Genomic DNA, 20171 nt, shown 5'->3' with positions numbered 1-20171 from the left:
ATGCTTTGCTGTTTAATTAAAAAATTTACGGGTACAGGTGATGGGGAAAATGAGATCAGGAGATAAAGTGGCACCCTTTGGTCTTGTAAAGCATTTTTTATATTAGAAGGGCATGTGGGCAACTGTCTTTGACACATTGAAACTGCCTGTATGGTGGTAGATGTCTTGAAGGTTGATTTGGACCTCATTTACTTGGGCAGATCCTCTGTATATTCTGATAATCCAGCGATGTGGTAGACATATTTTTTCTTTGAATGTGAGTTCTGTCATAGCTAGAACTTTGGGTTGATACTTGTAATTCCCCTTTAGTTAAAGGAAGGAGCCACAGGAGTGTATTAGTCTGTTCTCAGCTTGCTGTAAAGAAATACCTGAGATTGGGTAATTTATAAGAAAAGAGGTTTAATTGGCTCATAGTTCTGCAGGCTGTATAGGAAGCATAGCAGCATCCACCGCCAGGGAGGCCTCAGCAAGCTTCCAATCATGGCGGAAGGCAGAGTGGGAGCAGGCAGGTCACATGGCCAGAGCAAGAGCAAGAGAGCAAGGGGGAGGCGCCACACACTTTTAAACGATCAGATCGCACAAGAACTCACTGTCTCGAGGACAGTATCGACAGGGATGGTGCTAAACCATTCATGAGAATCCCACCCCCATGATCCAGTCACCCTCCACCAGGCCCCACCTCCAACAGTGGGGGTTACATTTCAGTATGAGATTCGGGCAGGGATGTAGATCCAAACTAGATCACAGGATAAGGGAAATGGATTCCATTCATAGAGGAGATAATGGCACAGAAGTCCAGCAACTATTTATTTCCTTCACTTTAATATGCTCAGGCTCACCTACTGATTTTGGTTTAATTCAGGCCAGTGTTAATATGACCTGGTTTTTCCAGAATGCATATCCTGATTTGGTGAAGGGCCAGGAGGTGATTCCCAGATGCTGGAGATAGGCCATCCCAGCCTGGGATTACTTATTTGTACTAATAAATCTGACCAGAGTTAATTGAGAATTTAAAGCAAAACAGCATAGCTGTCTACTTTGCTCAAGTATTTTACAAATACAGATTATGAGAGTGGATAATAATATCTGGGATAATTGTTTTTTTGTTTTGTTGTGGGTTTTTGGTTTTTTTTTTTGAAACAGAGTCTGGCTCTAGCCTAGGCAGGAGTGCAGTGGCGCAATTTCAGCTCACTGCAACCTCTGTCTCGGGTTCAAGCGATTCTCCTGCGTCAGCCTCCCAAGTAGCTGGGATTACAGGTGCTCACCACCACACCCAGCTAATTTTTGATTTTTAGTAGAGACAGGGTTTCACCATGTTGGCTTGTTTGGTCTGGAACTCCTGACCTCAGGTGATCCGCCCCCCTCGGCCTCCCAAAGTGTTGGGATTACAGGCGTGAGCCACCGTGCCTGGCCTGAAATAATTATTAATAATTATTAAATTGATGGCATTTGATTGCTGAGCAAGAAGAATCTAAAATGATGAATGGGTTATAGCGTCAGGTTTGCTTTATTTTTTTTTTTTCCTCTTTCTTTTTTTTTTTTTTTTTGAGACGGAGTCTCGCTCTGTCACCCAGGCTGGAGTGCAGTGGCCGGATCTCAGCTCACTGCAAGCTCCGCCTCCCGGGTTCACGCCATTCTCCAGCCTCAGCCTCCCGAGTAGCTGGGACTACAGGCGCCCGCCGCCTCGCCCGGCTAGTTTTTTTTTGTATTTCTTAATAGAGACGGGGTTTCACCGTGTTAGCCAGGATGGTCTCGATCTCCTGACCTCGTGATCCGCCCGTCTCGGCCTCCCAAAGTGCTGGGATTACAGGTTTGAGCCACCGCGCCCCGCCTTTTTCCTCTTTCTTGATGGTGATTTCTGTGTTTGTGTGTATGTGTCGGCTTCAGAGCCATTCTTTATCATTCTTCCTTTTCCTAGGGCATATGCGGCCAGCAAAGAATCACATGCCACTTTGGTGTTTCATAATCTCCTGGGCGAGATTGACCAGCAGTATAGCCGCTTCCTGCAAGAATCGAATGTTCTCTATCAGCACAATCTACGAAGAATCAAGCAGTTTCTTCAGGTATGATGAGAAACTGAGGACAAGGAGAAACAGGACCCGTAGAGTCGGGTGTTAGCGTTCTTTCCTGGAAGCATTTCTTTTCTCATTTGGCTAAATAACGAGAATCTTATCTTGTATTTTCAATTACAGGAGAAGTAATTAGTCCTTTCTCAAAGCTCTGTATACTTACCCGTGAGCATCATTACCTGAGAATCACTTCTTTTGTCATAGTTGAAGTAATAAAGTGATTGTTTTGTTTTTTTTTTTTTTGAGATGGAGTCTCGCTCTGTCGCCCAGGCTGGAGTGCAGTGGCATGATCTCGGCTCACCGCCAGCTCCACCTCCCGGGTTCACGCTATTCTCCTGCTTCAGCCTCCCAAGTAGCTGGGACTACAGGCGCCCGCCACCATGCCTGGTTAATTTTTTGTATTTTTAGTAGAGACGGGGTTTCATCATGTTAGCCAGGATGATCTCGATCTCCTGATCTCGTGATCCACCCGCCTCGGCCTCCCAAAGTGCTGGAATTACAGGCATGAGCTACCATGCCTGATCATAAAGTGATTGTTACATTAATCATACATGTTAGCATGTTAACCGGGTCCACTGATAGGAAGATGACTCTCACTGTTACATGTTAAAGGTTTGACCGTAATGGGATACTTCTTGAATAAGTCAGTTGCTTCCCTGCAAGAGCAGGATAGCATACTGTGTAAAGACTCAGACAAGGCCAGGCATGGTGGCTCACGCCTGTAATCCCAACACCTTAGGAGGTTGAGGTGGGAGGATTGCTTGAGCCCGGGAGTTTGAGACCAGCCTGGGCAGCATAACGAGACACCATCTCTACAGAATTTTGTTTTCAAAAACTAGCCAGTTGTGGTGGCATGTACCTGTAGTCTTAACTACTCAGAAGGCTGAGGTGAGAAAATCACTTGAGCCTGGGAGGTCGAAGCTGCAGTAAGCTGTGATTGCGCCACTGCACTCCAGCCTGGTGGACAGAGTGAGACCCAGTCTCAAAAAAAAAAAGACTCAGGCTAGTGTGCCTTCTGTTACAGAAATAGTAACGACCTCCCCTTTGCCCACCCACAGAGAGCCTTCACCCAGGCTCTGAAGCCTTTGTTCTGTTCTTTCCTAGAGTAAATGCTTTCCTTGATGAATACATTAGTTTTAAGGTGCCGCAGTTCAGTCCACATCTCCATGGTCTGCTACTGATTTTCATTCTCTTTCTCTCCTACTTACAGAGCAGGTATCTTGAGAAGCCAATGGAGATTGCCCGGATTGTGGCCCGGTGCCTGTGGGAAGAGTCACGCCTCCTACAGACTGCAGCCACTGCGGCCCAGGTGAGACCTGAGACAAAACAAATCCCTGGTCTGGGAGGAATGGAAAATCAAACAACTTTATAATGAGATAAATTATTAGATCTACTAAAAGAGAAAGAAAATAAATTAAATAGATCAATAATCATAAAAATACATCGAAAAACTCTTTTTTTTTTTTTTTTTTTTTTTTTTTTTGAGACGGAGTCTCGCTCTGTCACCCAGGCTGGAGTGCAGTGGCCGGATCTCAGCTCACTGCAAGCTCCGCCTCCCGGGTTCACGCCATTCTCCTGCCTCAGCCTCCCGAGTAGCTGGGACTACAGGCGCCCGCCACCTCGCCCGGCTAGTTTTTTGTATTTTTTAGTAGAGACGGGGTTTCACCGTGTTAGCCAGGCTGGTCTCGATCTCCCGACCTCGTGATCCGCCCATCTCGGCCTCCCAAAGTGCTGGGATTACAGGCTTGAGCCACCGCGCCCGGCCGTGAAAAACTCTTAAAAAAAAGAAAGTTCCACCCCCCAAAATACATTGAAAAAACTCTAAAAAAAGAAAGTTCCACCAAAAGAATCCAACAGACCTAATGGTTTGACAAACTTTTTTTTTTTTTTTTTTTTTTTTTGAGAAGGAGTTTTGCTCCTGTTACCCAGGCTAGAGTGCAATGGCGCGATCTCGGCTCTCCACCTCCAGGGTTCAAGTGATTCTCCTGCCTCAGTCTCCCGAGTAGCTGGGATTATAGGCACGCGCCACCACACCTGGCTAATTTTGTATTTTTAGTAGAGACGGGGTTTCTCCATGTTGGAGACCTCCCGACCTCAGGTGATCCGCCCACCTCGGCCTCCCAAAGTGCTGAGATTACAGGCGTGAGCCACTGTGCCCGGCCTGTTCTGACAAACTTTCATAGTACAGATTATTCCAATATCATTCAAACTTTTCCAAAGTATAGGAAAACAAGAGATGTTTCCAGCTTATTTTATGAGGCTGGAAAAATCCTCATATCAAAACCTAAAAAACAGCCAGGAGTAGTGGCTCACACCTGTAATCCCAGCACTTTGGGAGGCTGAGACAGGCAGATTGCTGAGCCTCAGAAGTTCAAGACCAGCTGGGGCAACATAGCGAGAACTCATCTCTATTTTTTTCTTTTTTTTTTTGAGACAGAGTCTTGCTCTGTCGCCCAGGCTGGAGTGCGGTGGCGCCATCTTGGCTCACTGCAACCTCCACCTCCCAGGTTCAAGTTGATTCTCTTGCCTCAGCCTCCCGAGTAGCTGGACTACAGGTGTGTGCCACCACGCCTGGCTAATTTTTTGTATTTTTTTTAGTAGAGACGAAGTTTCACCTTGTTAGGCAGGATGGTCTTGATCTCCTGACCTCATGATCCATCTGCTGCGGCCTCCCAAAGTGCTGGGATTACAGGTGTGAGCCACCACGCCTGGCTTAATTAAGCATGATGCACAGTAGTGAAACACTATTCTCAGTAAAACTGCAAAAGATAAGGATGTCTTTTACTCTTGATACTTTTCTGAAGGATCCAGCCTATCCCAAAAAAAAAAAAAAAAGAAATGAGGGTACAAATATTGGAAAGCAAGGGACAGAATTCTTATTATTTACAGATAGACAGGTCTTCCTAGAAGATCCAAGAGAAACAAAACTAACAATAACAATTAGAACTAGCAAGGTTTAGAAAGGCCATTGTATACGAGATAAATATTTTCAGAATCTGCAGTTCCTGTATACAGTGGCATTAGTAACCTATTAGAAGATGTAATGAAAGTAAAGATCTGGGCCAGGCAATGGTGTCTCACACCTGTAATCCCAGCACTTTGGGAGGCCATGGTGGGTGGATCCACGAGGTCAAGAGATTGAGACCATCCTGGCCGACGTGGTGAAACCCCATCTCTACTAAAAATACAAAAATTAGCTGGGCATGGTGGTACGCGCCTGTAGTCCCAGCTACTCAGGAAGCTGAGGCAGGAGAATCGCTTGAACCTGGGAGACAGAGGTTGCAGTGAGCTGAGATTGTGCCACTGCACTCCAGCCTGGGCGACAGAGCAAGACTGTCTGAAAAAAAAAAAAAAAAAAGAAAGCAAAGATCTGATTCATAATAGTAAAATGAAATGTATGCAATTTGCATATACTATTGGTATATATGGGAAAATATCTGGAAACATATATACTAAATCATTAAAGTAGTTGGTCATAGGAGACTTTTTTACTTTCTGTGAAGGGTTTTACTTTCTTTAATATCCTATAATCAGGGACATTTTTTCTTTTTCTCCCTGACCCCCTGCTTTTTAAAAAATTGTGGTGAAATACACATAACATTACATTTCAAATTTACCATTGTAACCTTTTGTTTTTTGAGACAGTCTCACTCTGTCACCCAGGCTGTAGTGCAGCGGTGTGATCACAGCTCACTGCAGCCTCAACCACCTGGACCCTTGTGATCCTCCTGCCTCCTGCCTCAGCCTTATGAGTAGCTGGGACTACAGGCATATGCCACCATGCCCAACTAATTTTTTTTTTTGGTAGAGGTGGGCTCTTGCTGTGTTTCCCAGGCTGGTGTTGAACTCCTGGGCTCATCAACTGATGAGAGAGAGCTCTCCAGGCAGAAAGAAGATCATGTTCAAAGACAGAAACAGAAACATGTATTCTTGGGAGAAGTATAGAAAGTTCGGCATCTGATTGGGTCGGGAAGATGAGTTAGTCAAGGCCACGTGATGATGTTTTAATTAGTCATGCCAAGCAGTGGGGCTCTGGAAGAGCAGTTTACCACAAGGAGCCAACTGCTTTGATATGAACCCACAGCCCTGCCACTTGCTCTGTAACAATTTTTACTCTCTCTGTTCCTCCAGTGGGAGTGATAATTATACCTTCTTCATAGAATTCATACATGTGGCCGGGCGCGGTGGCTCAAGCCTGTAATCCCAGCACTTTGGGAGGCCGAGACGGGCAGATCACGAGGTCAGGAGATCGAGACCATCCTGGCTAACACCGTGAAACCCCGTCTTTACTAAAAATACAAAAAACTAGCCGGGCGAGGTGGCGGGCGCCTGTAGTCCCAGCTACTCCGGAGGCTGAGGCAGGAGAATGGCGTAAACCCGGGAGGCGGAGCTTGCAGTGAGCTGAGATCCGGCCACTGCACTCCAGCCCGGGCTACAGAGCAAGACTCCGTCTCAAAAAAAAAAAAAGAATTCATACATGTAAAATGCTTAGAACAGTATCTGACACATAAATGCAAAACAATTTAACTGCTTTCTGCTGCTGCTGATATCACTATCATCACCCTCACCATTACTGTAGGAAATGGGGACCCAGTGAAGAATGTTTTGTATTTTTGGTAGAGATGGGGTTTCACCATGTTGACCAGGCTGGTCTCGAACTCCTGACCTCAGGTGATCCGTCCACCTCGGCCTCCCAAAGTGCTGGGATCACAGGCATGAGCCACTGTGCCCGGCCCCAGTGAGGAATTTTAAGCAGAAAACTGATATGCTCAGGTGTGAGTGAGGTGGTAGATAACATTTACTGTGCAGTGCCCTTTAGCCCAAGAGGTTAGCACACAGGCACTTGCCCAGGCAGCACTAGGATTTTCTGTTACGGAAAACCTTTGTATTTTATCCTGCTCCACAATATAAAAATATGTGGTTTAAGTCAATTTGGATAGAGACTCCAACTTACCATGGGAGGTAGGAAAGCCAAAGGTATCCCAAGGATGTTTTCAATTGGATGGATTAGGGGTCTGCAAACTGTGACCGTGGCCCAAATCCAGCCTGCTGCTGTTTTGTAAATGAGGTTTTTTCAGAACCCAGCCACACTCGGTTATTTATGCATTATCTGTGGCTGCTTTTGTGCTGCAGTGGCAGGGCTATTTGTGGCAGGGACTATATGACCCAGGAAGCCAAAAATATTTACCTTCTGTCCCTTAGAGAAAAAGTTTGCAACCCCTGATATGAAGCTGTAAGTTGGATATTTGTGGCCTCAACCCAGGCCTCACTGCTATTTTTTCTGTTTATGATATCTGGCATGCTCTTAAGTGTCTAGAATGGGTTAAAGATAGAAGAATGGATGTACCCTGCTACCAGGGGCTGTCAGGCTAGTCGGGATTATAAGTACACAAACACTCAAAGTGAGAAAAACTCAGAAGAGGATGTGTGTCATTTTGTCTAAGGAAGTTGAATAAGATTTTGCAGGAGGCCGGGCGCGGTGGCTCAAGCCTGTAATCCCAGCACTTTGGGAGGCCGAGATGGGCGGATCACGAGGTCGGGAGTTCGAGACCATCCTGGCTAACACGGTGAAACCCCGTCTCTACTAAAAAAATACAAAAAACTAGCCGGGCGAGGTGGCGGGCGCCTGTAGTCCCAGCTACTCGGGAGGCTGAGGCAGGAGAATGGCATAAACCCGGGAGGCGGAGCTTGCAGTGAGCTGAGATCCAGCCACTACACTCCAGCCCGGGCGACAGAGCGAGACTCCGTCTCAAAAAAAAAAAAAAAAAAAAAAAAAAAGATTTTGCAGGAAAGGAAACATTTGAACTGAATTTGAAGGTGAGTGAGTTCAGGTGTGTTTGGGCTAAAGCCCAGGCCAGGCTGAGTGGATAGCGGGTGGGGAGGGAGTGTGGAAACACATTGCATGCAGGAAAGAGTGGGGAGTTTGGGGCGACCGAAGCACAGGGAGGGAAAGTTTAAGTTATCAATTGTGTGAAACAGCTTTCTGTGTTGGCCTGAGATGTTTACAGCTGGAAGCAGTGGGGAGCCAGTGAAGTTTTTTATAAAGGTATTAGAGGTGGGTTTCTGTGGGTGATCATTAATCACATGTTTTCCCCCTTTAAGTGTAGTCCTACTTGAGAAATAGACATGGGAGTGGAATGAAGATTAAAACATCAGCTGTATAGGTAAAACTAGAATGGAAAGTGTGGCTTGAGCTGGTAACCATAGGGGCTTTCCGAAGCCTGTGCCCTGAGTTAGATCTTGGTGTGGGGAGAGCCTGGGTGTGCAGAGCAGCACCCTCACGCCACCCCAGCCATCCATATGGAGCTTCAGCCGCCATAGACCAATACTCACTGAAGGCAGAGGGATAGGCCTCTAGACCTGCTTCTAGCAACCAGGCTGCTGCTCTTGCTTGTGGTGGGCCCTAGTAAGGCAAGAGTGAGAGGAGGGAGGCACCAGCTTGGTGCTGGGTTCTTTGAAGATCTGTGTGTGCACAGAGTCTTTCTCTCCATCTTACCAATCAGGTGAGTCACTGTCACTGTGGGAAGTAGTAGGGGTAGGGGCATGGGTCACCTTCCCAAAACTTCTAAGAAGTTTGTATTCTATGGGCTTGGATAGGGACCATGGGAAAGGAAGAGAATGGTTGCCCATAAAACTGGCTCTAGTGCAGCCTCAAACTTCTGGACGTAAGTGATCCTCCCACCTCAGCCTCCCAAGTAGCTAGTACGTATATGCCACCACGCCCAGCTAATTTAAAAAAATTTTTTTTTTTTTTTTTTGATTGAGATGGGGTCTCTCTCTATGTTCTCTGGGCTGATCTCAAACTCCCAGCCTCAAGTGATCCTCCTGCCTTGGTTCCCAAAGTGCTGGGATTATAGGTGGGAGCCACCATGCCCAGCCCAAACCTGTAATTTTTTTTTTTTTTTGAGATGGAGTTTCACTCTTGTTGCCCAGGCTGGAGTGCAGTGGCGCAGTCTTGGCTCAACACAACTTCCACCTCCCAGGTTCAAGCGATTCTCCTGCCTCAGCCTCCCGAGTAGCTGGGATTACAGGCACGCGCCACCACGCTCAGCTAACTTTGTATTTTTAGTAGAGACGGGGTTTCTCCATGTTGGTCAGGCTGGTCTCAAACTCCAAACCTCAGGTAATCCGCCCGCCTTGGCCTCCCAAAGTGCTGGGATTACAGGCATGAGCCACTGCACCGGGCACAAACCTGTAATTTTTTTTTTTTTTTTTGAGGCGGAGTCTCACTCTGTCGCCCAGGCTGGAGTGCGGTGGCCGATCTCGGCTCACTGCAAGCTCCGCCTCCCAGGTTCACGCCATTCTCCTGCCTCAGCCTCCGCAGTAGTTGGGACTACAGGCGCCCGCCACCTCGCCCGGCTAATTTTTTTGTATTTTTAGTAGAGACGGGGTTTCACTGTGTTAGCCAGGATGGTCTTGATCCCCTGACCTCGTGATCCGCCCGCCTCGGCCTCCCAAAGTTCAGGGATTACAGGCGTGAGCCACCGCGCCCGGCCACAAACCTGTAATTTTTAAGTTTCATATGCTATTTTTTTTTATTTCTTTAATTAATTAATTCATTCATTCATTCGAGATGGGGCCTTACTATGTTGACTAGGCTAGTTTTGAATTCCTGGCCTCAAACAGTCCTCCCACTTCAGCCTTCCCAAGTGCTGAGATTATAGGTATGAGCTGCTACATCTGGCCTTCTTTCTTCTTTTTCTTTTTCCGTGTGCTATTTGACCTTTTCCAAGGTACCAGCCTCCCCTTCTCCCTGAGATATCTTTTGATATGGAATTTCATCCCTAGGGCAGGACTTTTTTTTATTATCCCTCAGAAATATACTGGACACCATGTTTAAGTAGACATCCAACATCTGCTGTCATAAATTGTTGTGAATTTTTTGGCATGCTTGCCCATAAGCTTTTCGAAGGCATAGAGCATATCTTAGCTGAACATGTGGTCTCTTAGTGCAGTTCATAGAGGGGGTTTATGGTATGACCTATGTAGTGTCACCTGTATAGTGACAGCACCACTGCCTCTGTTTCCCTTCCTCTCATGATGGCAGCGGCATCTCAAGCCAAATATGGGGTATTCCTCTCCCCATATTTCTGTGTTCACATGTGCATTGACCTCCTTTTTGGCAGCAAGGGGGCCAGGCCAACCACCCCACAGCAGCTGTGGTGACGGAGAAGCAGCAGATGCTGGAGCAGCACCTTCAGGATGTCCGGAAGAGAGTACAGGTGATGCAAGTTACAAGCCTTGGGCAGGGAGCTTTTATTAATTTTTTTTTTTTTTTTTTTGAGACAAGGTCTTGCTTTGCTGCTCAGGCTGGGCTGCAGTGGCATGATCACAGCTCACTGCAGCCTTGACCTCTCAGGCCCAAGCAGTTCTCTTACCTCATCCTCCCAAGTAACCAGGACCGCAGGCGTGCACCACCACGCCCAGCTAATTTAAAACAAAATTTTGTAGAGATGGGGGTCTCCCTGTGTTGCCCAGGCTGATCTCAAACTCCTGGGCTCAAGTGATCCTCCCAACTCAGTCTCTCAAAGTGCTAGGATTACAGGCGTGAGCCACTGCGCCTGGCCACCAGGGAGCCTTCTCTTGGGGATACTGCCTGCAAGTCCTCCATGTATCTTTTTTGAGGTTTTGGCTTCATTTGAATTCTCCTCCGATACGTTATTTTTTCTGTTCCCAAGGAAATCTTTTTTTACTTCTGTTTTTTTGTTTACTTATTTTAAACAGGATCTAGAACAGAAAATGAAAGTGGTAGAGAATCTCCAGGATGACTTTGATTTCAACTATAAAACCCTCAAGAGTCAAGGAGGCAAGTGAATATTAGAGACGTTAAAATCTCTAGAAAGTGAGTTTGTGTTGTTGAGTTGAAAGAGTCATTTGTCTTAACTCTTAGATCTTAAGGCGGTCGGGGCGCAAGGGAGTTACGGGTGCTCAAAGGAGCCTGGTCATTAAGGACAGGAGTATTCCCTCAGGTCAAGGAGTTTTTCCTTCCTCCGCAGACATGCAAGATCTGAATGGAAACAACCAGTCAGTGACCAGGCAGAAGATGCAGCAGCTGGAACAGATGCTCACTGCGCTGGACCAGATGCGGAGAGTAAGGGCATCGGTCGGACCACTTCCCCTGTGTGTCTCGCTCACTTGCGGGATTTCAGCATCTTGTGGCAGAACTTGCTTGGTTTCTAAGAAGTTCCTGCTCTGGAGTTGACTAAAGAATGTGGTTAGAGACTGTCTGAGGAAATGTTTTCTGACTTTGTTTTGGTTTCCAACCAGAGCATCGTGAGTGAGCTGGCGGGGCTTTTGTCAGCGATGGAGTACGTGCAGAAAACTCTCACAGACGAGGAGCTGGCTGACTGGAAGAGGCGGCAACAGATTGCCTGCATTGGAGGTCCACCCAACATCTGCCTAGATCGGCTAGAAAACTGGTAAAGGATGAAAGAAGCTTTTCCTTTCTTTCTCGAAAGCTAGATTGAATTCTGATCTTAACTGCAGGCCCACAGAATTGGTACTCTATCTCCAACGTGGGGACTTTTCCATATTCAAATTTAACCCAATAATTAAAGTTTTTATTTTATTTCGGCTGGGCGGAGGCCAAGATGGGCGGATCACTTGAGGTCAGGTGTTGGAGACCAGCCTGGCTAACATGGTGAAAACCCATTTCTGCTAAAAACATAAAAATTAGCCGGGCATGGTGGTGCATGCCTGTAGTCCCAGCTACTCTGGGCAGCTGAGGCAGGAGAATCACTTGAACCTGGGATATGGAGGTTGCAGTGAGCCGAGATCGCACTACCGGATGCCAACCAGCCTGGGTGACACAGTGAGACTCCATCTCAAAAAAATAAAAATAAAATAAAGTTTTTACTTTATTTGGAGAAACTTTGTTTAAAAAAATGTATTTATATTATTATATTTTAAGTATATTTTACTTGATTCAATTAAGGCTTTTGGTTTAACTGTATTTAACAGATAAACAAAACTTTTAATTTTAGTTATTTTAGTAATCTAAAACAACGCATGCCCTTTTTAAGGGGAAAAATCCAAATACAGAAAATTAATCAAGTGAAGAAAAAAAATTTTTTTTTTTTTTTTGAGATGGAGTCTCGCTCTGTTGCCCAGGCTGGAGTGCAGTGGCGCGATCTCCCCTCACTGTAAGCTCCGCCTCCCAGGTTCACGCCATTCTCCTGCCTCAGCCTACCAAGTAGCTGGGACTACAGGCGCCCGCCACTATGCCCGGCTAATTTTTGTATTTTTAGTAGAGACAGGGTTTCACTGTGTTGGCCAGGATAGTCTCAATCTCCTGATCCGCCCGTCTCGGCCTCCCAAAGTGCTGGGATTACAGGCGTGAACCACCGCACCTGGCCGAAGAAAAGATTTTTAAATTAAATCATCAGCAGTACTGGTAGTTAAAATTTTAGTTGACGCGCAGTCTAGACATCTGTCATTATGTATATACACATAAAGACAGAAATTTATACAGTTTATATTAGCAGGATCATTTTTTTTTCTTTTTTTGGAGTCAGGGTCTCACTGTGTTACCCAGTCTAGAGTACAGTGATGCAATCATGGCTCACTGGAGCCTTGACCTCCTGGGCTCAAGCAATCTTCCCACCTTTGCCTTCTGAGTAGCTGGGACTACAGGTGTGCATCACCACACCTGGCTAATTCTTAAATTTTTTATAGAGACAGGGTCTTACTTTGTTGCCTGGACTGGTCTCAAACTCCTGGGCTCAAGGGATCATCCCACTTTGGCCTCTCAGAAGCGCTGGAATTATAGATGTGAGCTGCTGTGCCCAGCCCAGGATCTTTATATGCTTTTCTGTAATCTGCACTTTTACCTTCATCCAGTAAATCTTACTGCACACCCTTCATGTGCAAGGCCCTATAGTGAGCATGTTGCACCAGCTTGCCCTAGGAGACACTTGAGATACAGAGCCTGAACTGGAAATTTAGGGCAACTCTACATGAGAATGCCTGTCTATTCATATCCTCACTAACCCCGAGTGTTGTTAATTTACTGAAAGCAGTTTTACATGCTTCCTGACCAGGGAACGAAGAAGCTTAAGTTCTGGGAATGGGAGGATAGAAGTGCCAGAAAAGAGTTAGGGAGTTCAGAAATCCCTGCAGCAGTCCTTCTCCCTCTCCTTTCACTTTCTGTCTTTCTAGTCTTTTGGTTTATTACACTAGTGATAAACCATCAAAGAATGATGGAATGATGCTAAACTTCTCTATTCTTTTTTTTTTTTTTTTTTTTTTTGAGACTAGAGTCTCACTTTGTCACCCAGGTTAGAGTGCAGTGACACGATCATGGCTTGCTGCAACCTTCTCCTCCCAGGTTCAAGCCATTCTTAGCCACAGCCTTCCAAGTAGCCAGGATTACAGGCCCATGCCACCATGCCTGGCTATTTTTTTGTGTTTTAGTACAGATGGGGTTTCACCATGTTGGCCAGGCTGGTCTCAAACTCCTGGTCTCAAGCGATCCACCTGCCTCGGCCTCTCAAATTTCTGGGATTACAGGTGTGACCCACTGTGCCTGGCCTAATATTCTTTATTCCTGGAGATAGATTTAATGAGCTTTTTCTTACTCTCTATTCACTTATTCCTTGTGCGTGTTATCAATGTCTTGAAACATAATGTTGTGTCCTTTGATCAGTTGAAGGCTGACATTGAAAAGGTTTATGGGGATTGGGTGTCGTGGCTCACGCCTATAAATCCCAGTGCTTTGGGAGGCAGAATCAGGAGGATTGCTTGAACCCAGGAGTTTGAGACCAGCCTGGGCAACAAAGTGAGGTCCCATTCCTACAAAAATTTAAAAAACTAGACATGTGCCATTACACTTCAGCCTGGGTGACAAGAGTGAGACTCCATCTCCAAAAACTAAACAGGCATGGTGGCACACACCTGTAGTTCTAGCTACTCAGGAAGCCGAGGTAGGAGGATCACTCGTGTCCAGGAGTTGGAGGAGGCAGTGAGCTATGATCATGCCATTACACTGCACTGGGCCACAGAGTGGGACCCTGCCTCAAAAAAAAAAAAAGAAAGAAAATAAAGGGCTCAGTAGTTCAAGCCCTTCTCTTCATGAGAGGGGAAGCTAAGGCCCATGATGGTGAAGGGCCTGGCAAAACTTGCACAGATAGTGTGTGACAGAACAGAGCTGGCTCAAATCCATCTTTGTGAGCTGTCTGTGTTCATAGACAAGTTAGGATGAATAAGGTAAGTGCTAAATTTCATATTTCATGTTCTGCATATCTGGGCTCAGATGCTTGTCATTTTCCAATGATAACTCCATCAATGCCTCCTAGTGGTATAAATTTTAATACTTTTATGCCCAGGCCCCTCTTAGAGATTTGAGATTTTAGGAAGGAACTAGTAATAAAAGATAAAATAAATTATTTTCTGGCCAGGCGCAGTGGCTCACACCTCTAATCCCAGCACTTCAGGATATTGAGGCAGGTGGATCACCTGAGGTCAGGAGTTCAAGACCAACCTGGCCAACATGGCAAAATCCCATCTCTACTAAAAATATAAAAATTAGCCAGGAGTGGTGGTGGGTGCCTGTAATCCTAGCTACTTGGGAGACTGAGGCAGGAGAATCACTTGAACCTGGGAGGCGGAGGTTGCAGTGAGCTGAGATTACACCACTGCACTCCAGCCTAGGCAACAGAGTGAGACTCTGTCTCAAATAAATAAATAAATAAATAGGCCAGGCACAGTGGCTTACACCTGTAATCCCTCAGGAGGCTCAGGCAGGAGAATCGCTTGAACCCGGGAGGTGGAGGTTACAGTGAGCTGAGATTGCACGACTGCGCTCCAGCTCAAAAAATAAGTAAACAAATAATAACAAATTATTTATTTATTTATTTTCAGCATCCACCCAACGTGGTGAATAATTCCTCTTTTCTTAATGTCACTGAACTGTAAACTTAAGATAAAAAATTGTAAATTTCATGCTATGTATATTTCACCACAATTAAAAATATTCCTTGTTCTTATTGTAGAGGTCTCCATGTCTCCAGTATTTCCTGCCCCTTCTCCATCTCACCTATATACATTCACTTTGGTAATTAACACCTTTCTTAATTTATTGGCAGGATAACGTCATTAGCAGAATCTCAACTTCAGACCCGTCAACAAATTAAGAAACTGGAGGAGTTGCAGCAAAAAGTGTCCTACAAAGGGGACCCCATTGTACAGCACCGGCCGATGCTGGAGGAGAGAATCGTGGAGCTGTTCAGAAACTTAATGAAAAGGTAACTTAGCATCCTTGTCCCTTTCCCTCATCTAAAAAACACCTAAAGACTCATGTGGTAGAGTGAGAGGCGGGCTGACTTCCAGTCGCGGCCGTGGCGTGTGAGCCCATCTTCTCTTTCCTCAGTGCCTTTGTAGTGGAGCGGCAGCCCTGCATGCCCATGCATCCCGACCGGCCCCTTGTCATCAAGACCGGCGTCCAGTTCACTACCAAAGTCAGGTAGGCCACGCCACTCCTGTTTCCAGTAGCGATTTTACTGAGGGACACCATTAGGGTAGAGTTGGTGGCCAGGGTCATTCTTTCCAGGTGTGGTGTCACAGGCAGTACACTGTTGTGCATATGAAATTTGTTTCCATACTAGCTGCTTGCTCTCTGATTCTGATGTCAAAAGCAAAAGAGCAGTCATCTTTTCGAAGGTACCTGGGCATATTCCTATGATTGCAGACCTGGAGTCTCAGACCACAGCTTCTCCTTCTGCCCAAGGGACAAAATAATGTCATCTATTTTCTGTTCTTTGAGGCTATGCTTCCCTGTGGATTTTAAGGGAAAGAGTAAGGCTTAGTGATGGGGAAGCTGAGAGGCCCCAGGGCAGGTGGGTGGTGGGCCTGTAGGGTGAGGTGTTACTTTCACACTCAAGTCAGAACAGGTGTGCTGGCGTTTTGACCTTCTGCAGCGAAATTTCCCTCCTCAGAAACTTAGTATGGTGTTGGGTTTCAGGATTAATAGAACAAAATGCCAGCATGTGTTCCTGTAATATTTTTCTTTTTTTTTTTTTTTTTTTTTTTTGAGACGGAGTCTCGCTCTGTCGCCCAGGCTGGAGTGCAGTGGCGCTATCTCGGCTCACTGCAAGCTCCGCCTCCCGGGTTTACGCCATTCTCCTGCCTCAGCCTCCCGAGTAGCTGGGACTACAGGCGCCCGCCACCTCGCCCGGCTAATTTTTTTGTATTTTTAGTAGAGACGGGGTTTCATTGTGTTAGCCAGGATGGTCTCGATCTCCTGACCTCGTGATCCGCCCGTCTCGGCCTCCCAAAGTGCTGGGATTACAGGCTTGAGCCACCACGCCCGGCCAAATATTTTTCATTATATGGCTTTGATTGTCCTTTTGCGAATCTCTCACAGCTTTAAGTTGTTAGTTCTCAGGCGTTTTCTCAGTACCTTTGGCTTGAAGGGACGATATTCATCCTTTGTTTTTAAGACAGGGTCTCACTCTCACCCAGGCTGGTGTGCAGTGGTGTGATCTCAGTTCACTGCAGCCTCCACCTCCCAGGTTCAAGTGATTCTTGTGCCTCGGCCTCCTGAGTAGCTGGGACTAGAGGTGCTTGCCACTATACCCAGCTAATTTTTTTTTTTTTTTTTGAGACAGTCTCACTCTGTCGGCCAGGTTGGAGTGCAGTGGTGTGAACTGGACTCACTGCAACCTCCACCTCCCGAGTTCTAGTGATTCTCCTGCCTCAGTCTCCCTGAGTAGCTGGACTAGCACACTCCACCATGCCTGGCTGATTTTTGTATTTTTAGTAGAGACGGGGTTTCTCCATATTGTCCGGGCTGGTCTCAAACTCCTGACCTCAGGTGATCCACCCGCCCCAGCCTCCAAAAGTACTGGGATTATAGTTGTGAGCCACCATGCTTGGCCTATTTTTTTTTTTTTTTTTTTTTTCGAGATGGAGTCTTGCTCTATCACCGAGGCTAGAGTGTAGAGGCTCACTGCAACCTCCGCCTCCCAGGTTCAAGTGATTCTCCTGCCTCAGCCTCCCAAGTAGCTGGGATTACAGGTACCTGCCACCACGCCTGGCTGATTTTTATACTTTTAGTAGAGATGGGGTTTCACCATCTTGGCCAGGTGGGTCTTGAACTCCTGACCTTGTGATCCACCCGCCTTGGCCTCCCAAAGTGCTAGGATTACAGGTATGAACCACCGTGCCCGGCCCTATTTTAATTTTTTTAAAGAGAGAGATGGGGGCCGGGCGCGGTGGCTCTCGCTTATAATCCCAGCACTTTGGGAGGTTGAGGTGGGTGGATCACCTGAGGTTGGGAGTTCGAGACCAGCCTGGCCAACACGGAGAAACCCTGTCTCTACTAAAAATACAAAATTAGCTGGATGTGGTGGCACGCTCCTGTAATTCCAGCTACTTGGGAGGCTGAGGCAGGAGAATCACTTGAACCCAGGAGGCAGAGGTTGTGGTGAATGGAGATTGTGCCACTGCACTGCAGCCCGGGTAACAAGAGTGAAACTCCGTCTCAAAAAAAAAAAAAAGGAAAAAAAGAGAGATCGGGAGAGAGAGGATCTCACTCTGTCACCCAGGCTGGAGTGCAGTGGCATGATCATAAGTCACTGTAGCCTTGAACTCCTGGGCACAAGTGATCCTCTTGCCTCAGCCTCCTGAGTAACTGCTACTACAGGTACATGATACCACACCCCGCTAATTTTTACATTTTTTATAGAGGTGGGCTCTCGCTTTGTTGCCCAGACTGTTATGGAACTCCTGGGCTCAAGTGATCCTCCCAGCTTTGCCTCCCACAGTGCTGAGATTGTAGATGTGAGTCTATAATTACAGACAGCTTGGCCTATTTACCTATTAGAAATGAAGAATTAGGAATTTTACATTTCTTTAAGAAAAGTTATGGAAGAGTCTACTGACTTTTTTTTCATTGGATTTTTTCTTTTTAAATAGGTTGCTGGTCAAATTCCCTGAGTTAAATTATCAACTTAAAATTAAAGTGTGCATTGACAAGTAAGTACTTCTATCTTAGCTCTTTTTTTCAAATGAGGAATGGAAAAATGAGTACTTTGACAGACATCATTTGAACTAGAGACTCTGTCTTTATTCAGAGATCTTCATTTTGTGTACAAAAGTTTTCAAAAGGCTTGGGGTGCATTGTCATTTGTGTGCCTGAACAAAGCCACAAAGCTGGGGGTACAGATTTGATTTATGGTTGCTATTGTGACTACCAGTCCCTCTTTTTCTTTATTTAGTTTTTTACTTGTACATGTCATTCATGCATGTTATATATAAGACTGAGATTATGTGTTAATTAATGACTAGGATACATTCTGCAAAATGTATCGTTAGGCAATTTTGTTGTGCAACCATTGTAGAGTATATAGTCCTTACACAAACCTGGGTGGCAGAGCCTACTGCCCACCTATGCTATGTAGCAGAGCCTGCTGGTCATAGGCTGCAAACCTGTACAGTATGTTACTGTGCTGAATACCAGGCAATTGTAACACATCTCAATGAAGAAGGAATTTTTCAGCTCCATTATAATCTTATGGGACCACCTTCATATATGCAGTTTGTTGTTGACTGAAACGTTGTTATATATTCTTTCCATACATAGCATGTGGAAAGAATAGATCTCTTTTTTTTTAATTGTTCCGCACTTTACCATATATTGGAATACTCAAAATTTCATAATACCTTTCAGGATGTAAAATACACATACCCTTTGAAGACATTAGAAAGAGAAAATGTGGCCGGGCACGGTGGCTCACGCCTGTAATCCCAGCACTTTGGGAGGCTGAGGCGGGCAGATCACCTGAGCTCGAGAGTTCGAGACCAGCCTGACCAACATAGAGAAACCTTGTCTCTACTAAAAATACAAAATTAGCCGGGTGTGGTGGCGCATGCCTGTAATCCCAGCTACTCGGGAGGCTGAGGCAGGAGAATCGCTTGAACTCAGGAAGTGGAGGTTGCGGTGAGCCGAGATCACGCCATGCACTCCAGCCTGGGCAACAAGAGCAAAACTCTGTCTCAAAAAAAAAAAAAGAAAGAAAAGAGAAAATGCATACTTATTTTTAGTTGATATAATTATCTGGAAATTTCATGAGAATGCACTGGAAAATAATGAAATCAGGGAGTTGATGAAGGTGATAGGTTTAATAAGTACATATGCAATATGAAACATAGGTTCCCCCCCTTCCTATGGGGAGGCAACCAACTGTGCCTACTACACAAAGGTGTTACGTTTTTTAAAGAAATGCCCAGGAGCACAGAGGTTTTTTCATGAGAGTAAATAACAGGTGGTCAAAGTAGGCTTTTTGAAGAAACACGGAGCCTGTTTTATTAACAATGGTCTGTGTTCTTACAGAGACTCTGGGGATGTTGCAGCTCTCAGAGGGTAAGTTCAGCCTAGAGGCTTCCTTTTGTTCCATTTAACCTAACTTCATCCTTTGGCTACTCGGTCGCCTACATAGTTGATTGTTCTCCTGTGATTCAGATCCCGGAAATTTAACATTCTGGGCACAAACACCAAAGTGATGAACATGGAAGAGTCCAACAACGGCAGCCTCTCTGCAGAATTCAAACACTTGGTATGTGGGAGGAGCTCGCCTTCACAAAGGGCCTCTGGCTGAGGGAGTGGGCTGGGGAGAGCCTCACAGGACACCTGGCTTTTTCTTTTCTTACAGACCCTGAGGGAGCAGAGATGTGGGAATGGGGGCCGAGCCAATTGTGATGTAAGTTTTGTTGGGGATGAAAGACAACTGGGGTGTTTTCCTTGAGGGAGAAAGGGGTAAAGATCCTTCTTAATCCCCAGAATTAGAAACATCAACCTGTTCTTTCAGCTGTAGTTATTCCAGAAAGTCCGAGCAGGCCAGAGTGACATGAACAGAAGTTCCATGTGCCATGGAAGCTCTCTGGCTTGGAACATTTCCATGAATGTCTGGGAGTTGGCTCCTCCTTAAGGAGAAGTGGAAAGTCCCTAGCTGAGTTGTTCTCCACACCCATGTGTTATAAAGTAGCTTTCCACCTTGCCTGGGGCTTTCCAAATTCCCCATCCAGCTCCTGCGGCTGACCCTGCTTGGCTCCGTTTTTAGTGCCCTGTTTTTCTCTCCCACTGAGGTGGGATAGGGGGTGTAAAAT

General features: G+C 45.9%; 1 protein-coding gene and 1 long non-coding RNA gene across 17 annotated transcripts in view; both read left to right on the top strand.

Annotated features, from left to right (window-relative positions):
* Positions 1–20171, top strand: part of STAT3 (signal transducer and activator of transcription 3) — an 87559-nt gene that overhangs the window by 50272 nt on the left and 17116 nt on the right. For all 16 annotated transcript variants that reach the window (XM_074019646.1, XM_074019643.1, XM_074019644.1 and 13 more), the window contains 12 exons: positions 1919–2063; positions 3280–3378; positions 10196–10291; positions 10794–10875; positions 11066–11160; positions 11337–11488; positions 15152–15310; positions 15436–15528; positions 17982–18041; positions 19399–19428; positions 19528–19621; positions 19718–19765. In XM_074019646.1, coding sequence (XP_073875747.1) covers positions 1919–2063; positions 3280–3378; positions 10196–10291; positions 10794–10875; positions 11066–11160; positions 11337–11488; positions 15152–15310; positions 15436–15528; positions 17982–18041; positions 19399–19428; positions 19528–19621; positions 19718–19765 — 1153 coding nt within the window. The remainder of the gene's footprint in view (positions 1–1918; positions 2064–3279; positions 3379–10195; positions 10292–10793; positions 10876–11065; positions 11161–11336; positions 11489–15151; positions 15311–15435; positions 15529–17981; positions 18042–19398; positions 19429–19527; positions 19622–19717; positions 19766–20171) is intronic.
* LOC141408819 (uncharacterized) lies at positions 4498–4908 on the top strand. Its single transcript, XR_012425852.1, has 2 exons — positions 4498–4624; positions 4762–4908. It is a non-coding gene; the product is annotated as an uncharacterized lncRNA (long non-coding RNA).

Source organism: Macaca fascicularis, chromosome 16, assembly GCF_037993035.2.
Source record: "Macaca fascicularis isolate 582-1 chromosome 16, T2T-MFA8v1.1".
In the NCBI taxonomy this organism is placed as follows: Eukaryota; Metazoa; Chordata; class Mammalia; order Primates; family Cercopithecidae; genus Macaca; species Macaca fascicularis.
This window is presented reverse-complemented; position numbering and strand designations above follow the sequence as displayed.